At 40.5% G+C, this 12,137-nt stretch overlaps 1 protein-coding gene across 8 annotated transcripts in view; it reads left to right on the forward strand.

Annotated features, from left to right (window-relative positions):
• Positions 1-11,176, forward strand: part of LOC103377105 (rho GTPase-activating protein 12) — a 43,834-nt gene extending 32,658 nt beyond the window's left edge. For 2 of the 8 annotated variants that reach the window (XM_008307758.3, XM_025054427.1), the window contains 15 exons: positions 758-898; positions 982-1,062; positions 1,487-1,609; positions 2,478-2,552; positions 2,994-3,055; positions 3,162-3,243; positions 4,430-4,534; positions 4,630-4,728; positions 5,895-6,003; positions 6,532-6,651; positions 6,744-6,842; positions 7,864-7,941; positions 8,046-8,180; positions 8,309-8,414; positions 9,657-11,176. In XM_008307758.3, coding sequence (XP_008305980.1) covers positions 758-898; positions 982-1,062; positions 1,487-1,609; positions 2,478-2,552; positions 2,994-3,055; positions 3,162-3,243; positions 4,430-4,534; positions 4,630-4,728; positions 5,895-6,003; positions 6,532-6,651; positions 6,744-6,842; positions 7,864-7,941; positions 8,046-8,180; positions 8,309-8,414; positions 9,657-9,831 — 1,590 coding nt within the window. In that variant the 3' untranslated portion in view covers positions 9,832-11,176. The remainder of the gene's footprint in view (positions 1-757; positions 899-981; positions 1,063-1,486; positions 1,610-2,477; positions 2,553-2,993; positions 3,056-3,161; positions 3,244-4,429; positions 4,535-4,629; positions 4,729-5,894; positions 6,004-6,531; positions 6,652-6,743; positions 6,843-7,863; positions 7,942-8,045; positions 8,181-8,308; positions 8,415-9,656) is intronic. The other 6 variants (XM_017031782.2, XM_017031783.2, XM_017031781.2 and 3 more) reach the window with 6 other exon arrangements.
• The last annotated feature ends 961 nt before the right edge of the window (positions 11,177-12,137 follow it).

The raw sequence follows: 12,137 nt of genomic DNA on the forward strand, positions 1-12,137 counted from the left end.
AGGAAGCCTTTGCAAAGATGCTAAAGCCTCCCATTGGCTGTAGGTTGTAGACCCAGATTTGCGATTGTTTCTGTACACCAAAAGGACTGTGGGACTTCTAATCTAAGGGACAGTCACAGACTTCAGTCAGACCCTCAAAGTGCTTTATCATTTTTTAAGATTGAACAGCACCTCTTTATCCTCTGTGATGCAATACTGACACCTATTGGATCTATTAGGAACATGGCTGTACAGAAATAATACCGAATATGCTGCACCATATTATATCAGTAGTGCATTGTAGTATTACTGTACCAGGACGAATGGCTAATAATTCCACGTTCCCTTGGTAGTAATCCCAATATTTCAGATGTAGGTGACACAAGTGCACAAATTCACAAAAAGAAAAACGAATATCTGTTTGTTTTTTTTTCCAGCTGGTAATTGTACCAGAAAATTATAAAAGAAAAACCAGGTTTACCTTAAGATGTAAAAAATGAAAAACAATAGTTTCTTTGTAATAAATAAAACCTATTAATTTTTTTAAGTAATTGAAGCCAAAAAATGACGTAATTTTGTATTGTATTTTCATTTTTTTTCCCCCCTGGCATACATTATTTGAAATTACATTTTTACTATCACTTCAATTTGCTCGTATGGTGCTGTCAAGTGTTACAATTTTTTTTTTAATTTTGTGTGTGTTTACATTGTCTAGTCTCATTTAATAAAAAGCCCACAAACCCTCTGTCTCCCCCTTGTCCTCTTCTGTCCCCCACAGCTGTTGTCCTCAGAGGAGAACTGCCACAGCACCCACTCCAGTCAGTCTGACAGCCAGTACGGGTCGCCCCCTAGAGGATGGTCCGAGGAGCTGGACGAACATGGGCACACGCTCTACGTGTCTGAATACACACAGGAGAAGGTGTGTGATAGTTTTTGACTTTGATTTGACGTTGGAGATGACTCGCCTCTGTGTGTTCACTTTAATTCTATTTTTTATTCCAGTGGATAAAGCATGTGGATGAACAGGGCCGGCCCTACTACTACAGTGCTGATGGATCCAGATCAGAATGGGAACTTCCTAAGGTCAGAGGATTTTTATATTTCTTACTCTTTATGATCTACTGTTACATAATTAAATGACACACTTGGCGTGATTCCTCCTCCTCCTCCTCCTCCTCCTCCTCCCTTTGGCGTGTGTTCCTAACACTGCTCCTGTTAAGTGGATGAGGAGCTTGCACAGGAGCCAAGTTAATGCTGACAAACTATTACTGGCTCTTAACATCTTAATCTGGAGGTATTAGAGTGGGTGGGAATAGGTGGCTCCATTCTCAAAGTGAATGGACGCTGACTCAGAAACAAAAACAGCTCAGGCTTCAGGTGAAGGTGACGTTTGGGGCCCAATGGTGCTGTGGACGGTCACAGGAGAGGTGGGAGAGAGGAAGGACGGCGAGCGCCTCCAGGACTCACGCTGATGTCTGAACTGCAGTTCTTCTCTCCTTTGTTGCAGTACAACATCTCTCCTCTGTCCAGCGAAGTTCCCAAGAGTCGGAGCCTGGAGAGGAAGCAGCAGGAGCCCATCGTCCTGACCAAGTGGAGACACAGCACCTACCTGTTAGACCTGAACGATAAGGTAGGACCAATTAGTTTTCAGTGTCATCATTTTGTCACAGTCTTTTACTACTTTCCCTATGGTAAAAAATACAGAGATAAAGCCTATCACATCATATACAATCACTAAGGTCCTTTTAAATATTTTTTTAATTTATTTTGACCTTTATTTTCCAAGGAAATCACATTTTCAGTTGTTTTGCATTGAAGAAAATCACCATTCAAAGAGAGTCCATCTCAAAGCATCACAGACTAAGTTTGCCTTATTCAATATTTGACATTTAAATGTAGAAATAAATCATCTCCTTACCAAAGGCAAATAAAATGTTAATATTGCCTTTTAGCATTAGATCTGTGTGTAACCTTTAGCATAAAAACCAACCAGAAGTATGGAAATGAAAGAATTAAAAAGTGGGTAAAAAAAAATCACTGCTTGAAAGTTGATCTTGACATTAAGGAGAAAAAAAGTTGTTTTTTTAAAACTCCTGGTTGTTTTGTTGCAGTTCCCATTCAAAGTGTGGCACTTCACTTCCATTTCACACAGGAGCAGATATAATCTCCCTCTTTCCAGAGATAATGTTGGTAACAACGTCAGCGTTTCAGGCTAGTTAGCAGATGATTTGTGTTGATTTATTTAGTGACTCGTATGTTGACTTAATTACAGGTAAATGATTAGCGTTGGCTCCTGTCTGACCTTGAAATAACCAAATGACATTTACACACGTTTCCTTCTCAGGAGCATGATAACAATTTTTTTCTGCCTTAATCTGTCATTCACTAACCCTGATTCCTAATCCTTTCTCCCCGTCGCTGACATCACGGCGGTCGTCGACCTGTAGTTACCATAAGACTTTCTTAGAAACTCTGTGTCTTGTGCCTCTTGTTGGTAGGAAAGTGCCCCAGCGCCCAAGCAGAGCTCTCCAGATTCTGATTCCTGCCCCTCATCTCCTAAGCACCCCTCAACTGTTAGTATCCCAGCTTGCACTTCACCGCACTTTCCATCACCTGTGTCCAAATACGACGGTTCCTACGTATATTTTTTAACCATTTTAATTTTTCATTCTCAACTCTAATAAATCGCATGCCTGACGTCACACTGAGTCACACGTAACAATTAAGCATGAAAACGTTTTAACCAGCACATACTGCATGTAGTTGCTTCTACTGTTGATGTGTCGCCCTCTGTTGGTCAGATTCGGCTAGAACATGATCCAGCCTGCACAAATATACAGGGGCACTCTAAGTCAAAAAGTCACTTATCAAACTTATGAAGATGTCAAAGTTTGATAACAGAACCATGTTAAGACAATTAAGACAAGTTTTATCTTTATATATTGATTGATTTTTTTTAAAAATCAAAAACGTTTTAAAATATCATTTGATCAGATTTGATTTTTTCTTTACAGCCTTCAGAGAAGTGTGGAGTCCTCAATGTGACCAAAATCACAGAAAATGGAAAGAAAGTCAGGTAATTATTTTGTTTTAAAGTTGGCTTTTCTTTTGTTCTGCCGTATCTGAAGTATCAACATCGATGTGTGAATGTGTCATGTTGTCTTTCGTTTTTTAACCAACAGGAAGAACTGGACCTCCTCGTGGACCGTACTTCAGGGTTCCTCCCTCCTTTTTGCCAAGGGTCAGGGGGGCAGCACAAGCTGGGTAGGCATCCCATCAGCCACCGGGGCACTGTTGTTTCAGCTTCCTTTTCGTCATACTCTGTCATCGCTGTTACCTTCCTCGTTTCCACATCCATCGTCAGCTCTCTTCATTGTGCTGCGATGTTTGTCATCCACTGTTTTTATTTCCTTTCTCTCCCACATTTCGTCCTCGAAGTCTTACTACCGCAGCGGCTCCATCCCAGAGCTGCTCCTCACTCTGCTGAGCAGCTGGAAGCGCTCAGTCAAGCCTCGTCCTGCTGTCTCCTATGTGAACTGTAGGCCTGTGCAGGCTGCTGTATGTCCCTTCTCTCTGCACGTGTTGCTCCTCCTGCCTGTCTTTCATTATTTCTTCACTGACAGACACTGATGGTTTTGTGTGTGTCGTCACTGAGTTTTCTCTACTGGAAACAGAGGCCTTAAAATGACTAATCATTATTACTAAATTATATTAATTATCATTGACATAATGATCTTTAACGGCATACGTTCTAGCTCCAGGAGTTAGTAGAAACCGAGGTAATACAAAAAAAGTTTGAGTCATTATCAACTGAAAAAAAATGAAGAGATTTGAGTTTCAAAAATAGCCCTCAGAATAAAAAAAACAGGAAACAAGTGAATTATATTATTATTATTATTATTATATTTATACATAAAGAGAAAATATTACGCAAGCTCTCACAGTTTGACCTTTAGTGGCACGGTGGTATTACCGACCTATGTCTTAAGCTGAAGTTTGGAAACTGAAAAACTACATACTGTCTATTCATTAAAAAAAACATGACTTTGCTTTCTTAGGTGGAAGCAAAAATACTTTTTATAGCTCACCTTTGGCTTTTGAAATATACTGTATGTTGTTCAGATGTTCAGTACTCATTCAGGATATATAAAGTACTAGAGTTTATTGTTTCCTGAAGTTAGAGTGAGGGTTAGTCACTAATTGTGAATTTTGTTTGAGGTTCTAAACAAAGGCACTGACGCCCGGTAATGTGCATGAGAATAAACAAACCACAACTAACTGTGAAAATCTGTTGGTATAACCTGACATGCAAGATGAGTTTGTTTTTGTAGATGAAGCGTGTGTGTGTGTGTGTGTGTGTGTGTAAGGTTATGGTTTTTAAGCAGTAGTCTAAAATCTCCCTGTAATGTATGTGTGCGTTCCATTTCTCATTCTCGTCCATTGTTCTCAGAAGTTCGGCAGCAACCAATCCAAGCCGGAGTTCACCGTCGATCTGCGAGGAGGCTCCGTGGACTGGGCGTCCAAGGACAAGTCCAGTAAGAAGCACGTCATCGAGGTAAATCCTGGCAGGAAACATTTACCAGTTTTAAAGATGAGGATTAAAAAAATAAAAATAAATATTTCAACGATGTGAGTTTTTTCCTCCCACAGCTCAAAACACGTCAGGGGACGGAGCTGCTGATTCAATCAGAGATTGACAGCGTCATCAACGACTGGTTCAGGGCCCTCACAGAGACCATCAACACACATGTGAGGAAATATTTGTACATTCATAACAATTAGAAGGGCTAAAATGGCACTTCTTTATGGAGTGATTTGCTGAACTTTTGGCATCATAATCATAATCATAATCTGATACTTACCATGATACTGCACATCGGTACCATAGGCACAGCGATATATTGAGAGGCTTTTTTAAATAATTTATTTGGAGGAATGATGTCAGGTAACTAGAACTGGAACAGAGAGATGTAAATCACTAGAGAAAAAATAACAGCATTTGCAGGATTTTCTTTGGATAAATAAAATTAAAGAAATAAGACTCAAAATCTCAAGTTGTTGGAGGTTTTAATGCAACACAGAAATGAACCAACTCCATGAATATTTGCACATTCATTGTACATGAAAAATCAGTACAGTACTGTACTGTAGAATACCTATATGGTATTGTGAAATGAAGTATTGTAATATTTCAATATATCAATTTTCTTGATTTTCTTACACCCCTACTGAAATGTCTAAACAAAAGTAAATTACCATAAACAACCAGGTCTAAGTCCAGCTAATGTCTGCTCTTCCAAACACCATCAGTTCACTACATATATTTATCATCGTCCTCAGTCAGAACAGATAAAGTCAGAGTTGACATTTGTGTAGACGCAAACCATGGAGGTTGACAGGGTGACGGTTAAACTAAATGGATCAAAAAGGCAACTTAGTTTTGTACACCATTGTACTGAGGTCGTACTACAGACACTGTGATACACACAAATATACTGTATATATATATATATATATGTATATAGGTTGCCAAGACTGTGGGAGAGTTTTCAGATTCATCCACCGTCTACATTTAGAGCCATAATTTAATCCATTTTTTACAGAAAGTCTTAAATAACAGTAAATGATGGATGATTCAGTTTGAGGTGGTCCGTATATCACTTTCTAATTGAACAATTCATCAATAATACAGTCCAAAGGAAATATATGATCCAAGCAGTATTGTTTCTTCTCCGCTGCCAAAAAAAAAAACTCAATAAGTGTAAACCTAGACTTTTATATTTTCAAAATAAGAAAAATGAAATTGGAAAGCACGGTGCACTGCCAAACACCCAGAAACCCTCACTGTAACTATTAGTATAATGTTAGGTGATGTCAGTGCATGAAATCATACCAATGTTCCTGATTTTGTCCAGGCCTGGGAGTCGGACGAGGCCATCGAGGAGGACATGCCTGAGTCTCCTGGAACTGAGAAACAAGACAAGGAGAAGGAGAAGGAGCACAGGGACTCCAAGAAGAACAGAGGTGAGGTGGTCTGTCACTCACATCAGAGTTTACAAAACCAACACGCTCTACATTGGAGTTATGTATTCAGAAAAGGGACACTGTACTGTTAGATTAGAAAACATAGGCCTTTCCTGTTAGCTTCCACCACACAGGAGAGATGTTCAGAAATGTTCATGAAGATGTTTATGTTTAAATGTTCTATTAATTGTGCATGGTATGTTTCAAATTTATTCAATTGAAAATGTAAATTTTCTCCATGTACCACTGGTGGTACGTGTACCACAGTTTGAGAATCACTGCTCTAATCTGTCTGTTCTACTTCTGCAGTACTATTGGTTGTTAGACATGTAATCGGCAACACTTTAAAGAACATGCTTCGACACATACAGATGCTCACCGACGCTCGTGCCGTTCTTCTCATATTTAATATATGTTAGCGATGTATTTTACATGCTCTCGTCATGCATATTTAAAGGCAGGTTGCATATATTTCTTTAGGTTTTTTTTTTTTTGTCTTATTGTCTCATCCTGCTTGTCCTCCCTCAGTGATGAAGCCTTCCCTGAGCATGGACAACTCCGATCAGAAGAAAACCAGGCTGAAACTCAAGAAGTTCCTCACGCGTCGACCCACGTATCAGGCCGTCAGAGACAAAGGCTACATCAAAGGTAGTCAGACGGGACACTGTGGGTCAACACGGACTGGTCAGTCACTGGTCAGTCACTGCAGACAGATAACATGTGTTTGTGCTGATTTACAGATCAGGTGTTTGGATGCAGCCTGATCAGCCTGTGCCAGCGGGAAAACACGTCGGTGCCCAACTTTGTCAAAATGTGCATCGATCATGTGGAGAACACAGGTGGGAAACATGTTACTATGACTAACTGTCAGTACTTGGTCACATGACACTGTCACACAAAAGAGCTCAGGTTTTACAGCCAACCGTCAGCCGAGATCTGTGGAGTGTTTTTATTGTATAATTTAATGGTAACAATTATTAGACTGGCAGGGTTATTTAGGAGCTCTTGGTTTTTGGAGTAGGCAGGATGTGGGGCTACTATAAATCTGCCCATCCTTGTTATTACAGCCGTCACCTGTAATAAATCCACCAGCAGTGATGTAAACAGATGAGTCTTTGTCTGGTTTAATACACACAGTGTTAAATTAAAGTGAATGAAGTTCATCATTTTCAGTTATAGCGAAGTAACATTTTACTAATGTGCATTATGGGAGATGTAGTTTTTTATGTCATACACCACTGCGTTCAGTCCACCCTGTAAACATTAGTATAGACTCTGTACTGTAATGTTTTACTTCAATAGCTCTGGTGGGCTACATAAAATAACTTGGTGGGCTGGATTCGGCCCGCGAGCCATGTGTTTGAAATATGTGATTTAGAGTATCAAGCAAAAGAAGGAAGTCACTGCATGATACGTTACACTTCACAGCTACTTCTCAGCCTGGGGTTATTTGCTGGTCGTGACTTTATAGATTTATATTCAGAACGAGTTTGGATAAAATACGAATATGCGAACGAAGATACAGAGAAGTTTAATTGGACGAACTCTTGATTAAACAACTATCTATGGAGCGTGTTAGTCATTTTCTCCGCTGTCTGCTTATGATTTGGTAAATTACTTTTTTTTTTTAACGACGTTCAGTATCTCCAGTTAATGTAAAGATGAAGTACAATCATTTTTCCTGCTCCTTTATAATAAAGACTTATCAGGTGATTATTTCCACCGTAGGAGTCAAAATGCTCGACTGTGTTCTGTGTTGAAGAGTGCGGTTATCTTTGACCTTTCTGTTGTTGCTCCTCTTTTCATTTGACTTGACATCTCCTCTCTTTTGAACATCACCCTCGGCGTGGTCGTCCTCAGGTCTGAGTGTTGATGGGCTGTACAGAGTGAGTGGAAACCTGGCGGTCATACAGAAGCTGCGCTTTGCTGTGAATCACGGTAAGGAGTTCCACCCCTGATATATTATGCCAATATCCTGGTGTTTGTCATGACTTTTGTTAACTAAAACCATAATAATCTAATCCGCCGTTGTCCCCCGTTAGATGAAAAGCTGGACTTGAACGACAGCAAGTGGGAGGACATTCACGTCACCACCGGAGCTCTCAAGATGTTCTTCAGAGAACTTCCTGAGCCGCTCTTCACATACGGGTCTTTTAATGACTTTGTCAACGCCATCAGTGAGTACTGTCCCATTACAACTGCTGTGACGTCATAAAAGCCACCAGGTTCACCCAAAAAAAAAGTCCTTTTTGGCCACGAGATGGTGCTGTGCGTTAGTACATTGACTGTATTGTCTGCCCTACAGAAGGCACGGACTACAAGCAGCGGCTGAATTCCATCAAAGACTTAATCAAAAAGTTGCCAAAACCGAACCACGACACAATGCAGAGTCTCTTCAAACACCTGCGGAGGTAAGAGCACAGTCAGAATACATTATTCTACTATAGGAGTGTCGCAATAAAAATATAAAACAACAAACTACCACGTAAAACTGCACCCATGTGGACCAGTACCTGCCTCCTGTGTAGTACTGCATATGCAATATTTTTGATTTCATGCTGACAGTTATTTAGGTTTCACTGTGTTTCTCTTCATTGCTGTTGACTTTTTTTTCTGGTAAAGTATAAAAACATGCATAATATTAAAGTTCATATATACAGTATATATGTCAAATACTGATGTTATATCATTTAAAAAGATGGTTTCCTGTGTTTAACATTTGCAAAATTTGCAATTTCTAAAAAATGATTTGCGATTTAACATCAGATTAGCTTCACGGAGAAAAGTTTCCGAGCAGTGACCTGTTATTAAGTCTAGCCCGCAGTCCTTTTCCTCTTTGACGTCCAGTTTACTGAACTAATAAATGCACAAAAAATCACATTAAAATTTAAAATCTCCCCTCTGACATTTTTGTTGGTATGTATCATGAATATTTTCATGTGGTCAAAGTCAAAGTAAAACGCTGTGGTTGCCTGAATTTTCTCTCTTCCTTTTTTGTTTTTAATCAAAAAGCATTACCATCACCTGTGATTAGTGGAGACTGATTATGAGCAAACAAGACACAACGGCCTGCAGACAAACACGCTGCTTCCCTGCTTTAACGTTCTTTTTCAGCTCACAGCAGCCGCCACTCACATCATATGTTCACAATGACATTTGCCTGGGTTTGTAATTTGCATTTATATGGAGCAGTGTTGCTGTATTTCAGTCCTGTGTGAGGTGTTGTTTCTTCAGGAAATTTACAGCGTGACATTCAGTGCGTGGAAGTCTGCGTGTATTTAGATATATTTATATATATACACATATATCAGCGGGCAGATTTAATCTCCGTTTTCTTCTCCGTATGAATATGTTATTGTTTTTTTCTTTGCATCTGCATATGAGGATGTAGAATCTATTTAAAAAGGCTATTATGCTCCTGCCTGGAGCGGTGTTTTCTGCCGCGCGGCTCAGTCTCGCACTTCATCGCAGGCATTAAAGATGTATGTTTAAAACAACCTAATGTTGTTTGATCTGTACAGAAAACAAAAGAACTGGGTTTTTTTGTTTTTTTTTTTTGCGTCATTCAAATTAAAAAAAAAAACCCAACCAACCAAACAAAAAAAATCTCTCTACATTTGATTCTTGTCTTGTGTTCTCCCCGACCCCCACAGGGTGATTGACCACGGCGAGGCCAACCGCATGACCACCCAGAGCGTGGCCATCGTGTTTGGACCCACGCTGCTGCGGCCTGAGACCGAGACGGGCAACATTGCAGTCCACATGGTGTACCAGAACCAGATAGTGGAGCTTATTCTCATCGAGTACGAGAGCATTTTTGAGAGGTAGAGGCACTGGTGAGGTGATGCTGGGCTTTTCCAACCACTGGCTTATTTTCCTTTAAGTCTTTCTTTTGTCTTTGACTAAAGCTGAATGACGTTGTGGACCAAGTTGTTTGGCGTAAAATGTCCGTATTTTCACTCGGTTGACAAGGGTGTTGCACTTACAGACGTTCTAAGGATGAATTTAAAAGAAAAAAAAAACAAAAAAAAAGAAGTGTAAAGATTTCTCCTACAGCCGTTTGGATGATAAACAGTATTTTTTTTTTCGGTGCCACCTTGATTTTTGTGAATTTGAGTGTTCACACTGGATTCTTGTGGCCAGTATTTCAAACCTCAGAGAGCAGCAGGTGGCGCTCTTTTATTCTCAATGGGACCGGACCGCGCTGCTTCTTTGGCACCAGAAGGATGAACAGGTGACCTCTTTGCCTCTCCTGAGGAACGAGCTCATCCTGAGCTGGAGATATTTTCTTCTTCGTTGTACAGCTGTGTCTGTGACTTTGTCAGCCCTGTTGGGTTTTTGGATCAGGTCGAGAGAGAAAAATAAAGAAGATCAGTGTTATGTAATAGGACTTGGCTTTTGGCACTTGGACAAACTGGAGCTGCACACCGATACAATCCCTCTCCCTCACCCCTCACTCCCCCCCCCCCCNNNCCCCTCTGAACAGTATTAACCATTAACCCCGTGACTTGAATGACAGAAGCCTCTGTGTGTGTGTGAGAGAGAACTTGTGTGTGTATGAGCGTGTTTAATTAATTAAAAAAGTAAATGGAATAAACGTTGAGCAGAAGCATCCTCGTCCTGTCACTGCGTGCAAACAGTGTTGTGTTGTCCTAAAATACTCTGCAGTTCCGCCGAACCGCCTGCAGGGTTTTCTCCTCACTTGTGGTCTGTGCTCTGTTCTGAACCTCAGTGTAAGTGTCTGCAGTGGCGGGAATCGAACAGTGTTACTGGAAAACATCTCAAGTCCATTTCTGGGAACTGCAACATTAAGCATTTCACGTCTGATGACCTCTCTCCTCACCTTTGCTAATAAGGCAGGGCGCGCGGAGAAGGCGAAGGGTAACGATTTTATGTGTGTGCGCGTGTGCGTGTGTACGTCTTGGCGATATGGAAACTCTTTCAGCCTCAACATGTCGTCGTTAAATAATGTGCTCTAGTGACTGAGGTGTGTCTGCTTTGGTGATGAGGGAAAAAAACAAAACAAAAACAAAACTCGTGGCTGACTGTTACGTCTGTCTGAAGGTGTACGTGGTGTGTGTTTGCGCATGGTCGGCTGCACATTTTGAATGTACTTTTCAAGCTAACTGCTGTTTGTGAATCTGCTATGTCTAATAAAAGAGGAAAAGAGAAACGGGAGGCCCGAGTGTTCTCTGTGTGGATGGAGACGACGCGGCACATCAGCCTGGTAACCTTCAGCCTAATGAAAAGCTTCACCTCTCCCTCGGCTTTAACTACATAATTGAATTAATCTACCCAGTGCTGATATCCTGCTTATTGGATTGAGTGATTAAGTTTTTACATCTCAATCAATTATATTCCTACCTGTTAATTACCAAATGAATTCCACTATATTTTCCAGAGTTTTTTTTTTTTTACCTCAAATGCAGCATGGCCTCCATTAATGTGATTCTGTTCCTTGAAGGCCTTTTTCTCGCTGCTCTGCAGGTCAGACGTGGCAGCGCACTCGAAGACTGTGGATTAATTGATGGCTAATTAGATAATTGCTACAGTGCCAGTTTTGATTAAGGAGCGTGCAGTGTTCTGGCGGATGAGGAAGGCTGTGAGCTGCAGGACGCTCGCAGGAGAAGATGATAAAATGATGAACTCTGTCTGTGACAGAATCTGATGTTTAAGGTTTTTTTTTTTCCTCCAGCATTCCTCTTGGAACAGTGTGGCTCTCACAAGGTCAAAAAATATTGATAAGTTCTTCTGTCCATTATTGTCAGTTAGATCAGTCAAAGCTACAGCACCAAATGTGTTGGTTTCCCTTTTTTTTCCTAGTGAAATTCACCCTAAGCTAATGAAGCTAATGAGCTAATGAGATGAAGGGAAGGAACATGCAAAATAAACATGTCAGGAAAGTTGTCCCATAATAATCTAAAATTAGGGAGCAGTAGAGACTGTTGGGAGAGAGGGGATTTCTTGGTACTTGCTTGAAACACCACAGTCTACAGGGTTTGGGATTCAAACCTGCAACCTTTTTGTAATGAGTCCATTTCTCTTACCACTAGGGTGGCTAGTGGTAACATGGTTCACGGGGCAGAGGATGTTTCAGATATTAAGCATTATTATTATTATTATTATTATTATTA

Source organism: Cynoglossus semilaevis, chromosome 3, assembly GCF_000523025.1.
Source record: "Cynoglossus semilaevis isolate Cse_v1.0 chromosome 3, Cse_v1.0, whole genome shotgun sequence".
Lineage (NCBI taxonomy): Eukaryota > Metazoa > Chordata > Actinopteri > Pleuronectiformes > Cynoglossidae > Cynoglossus > Cynoglossus semilaevis.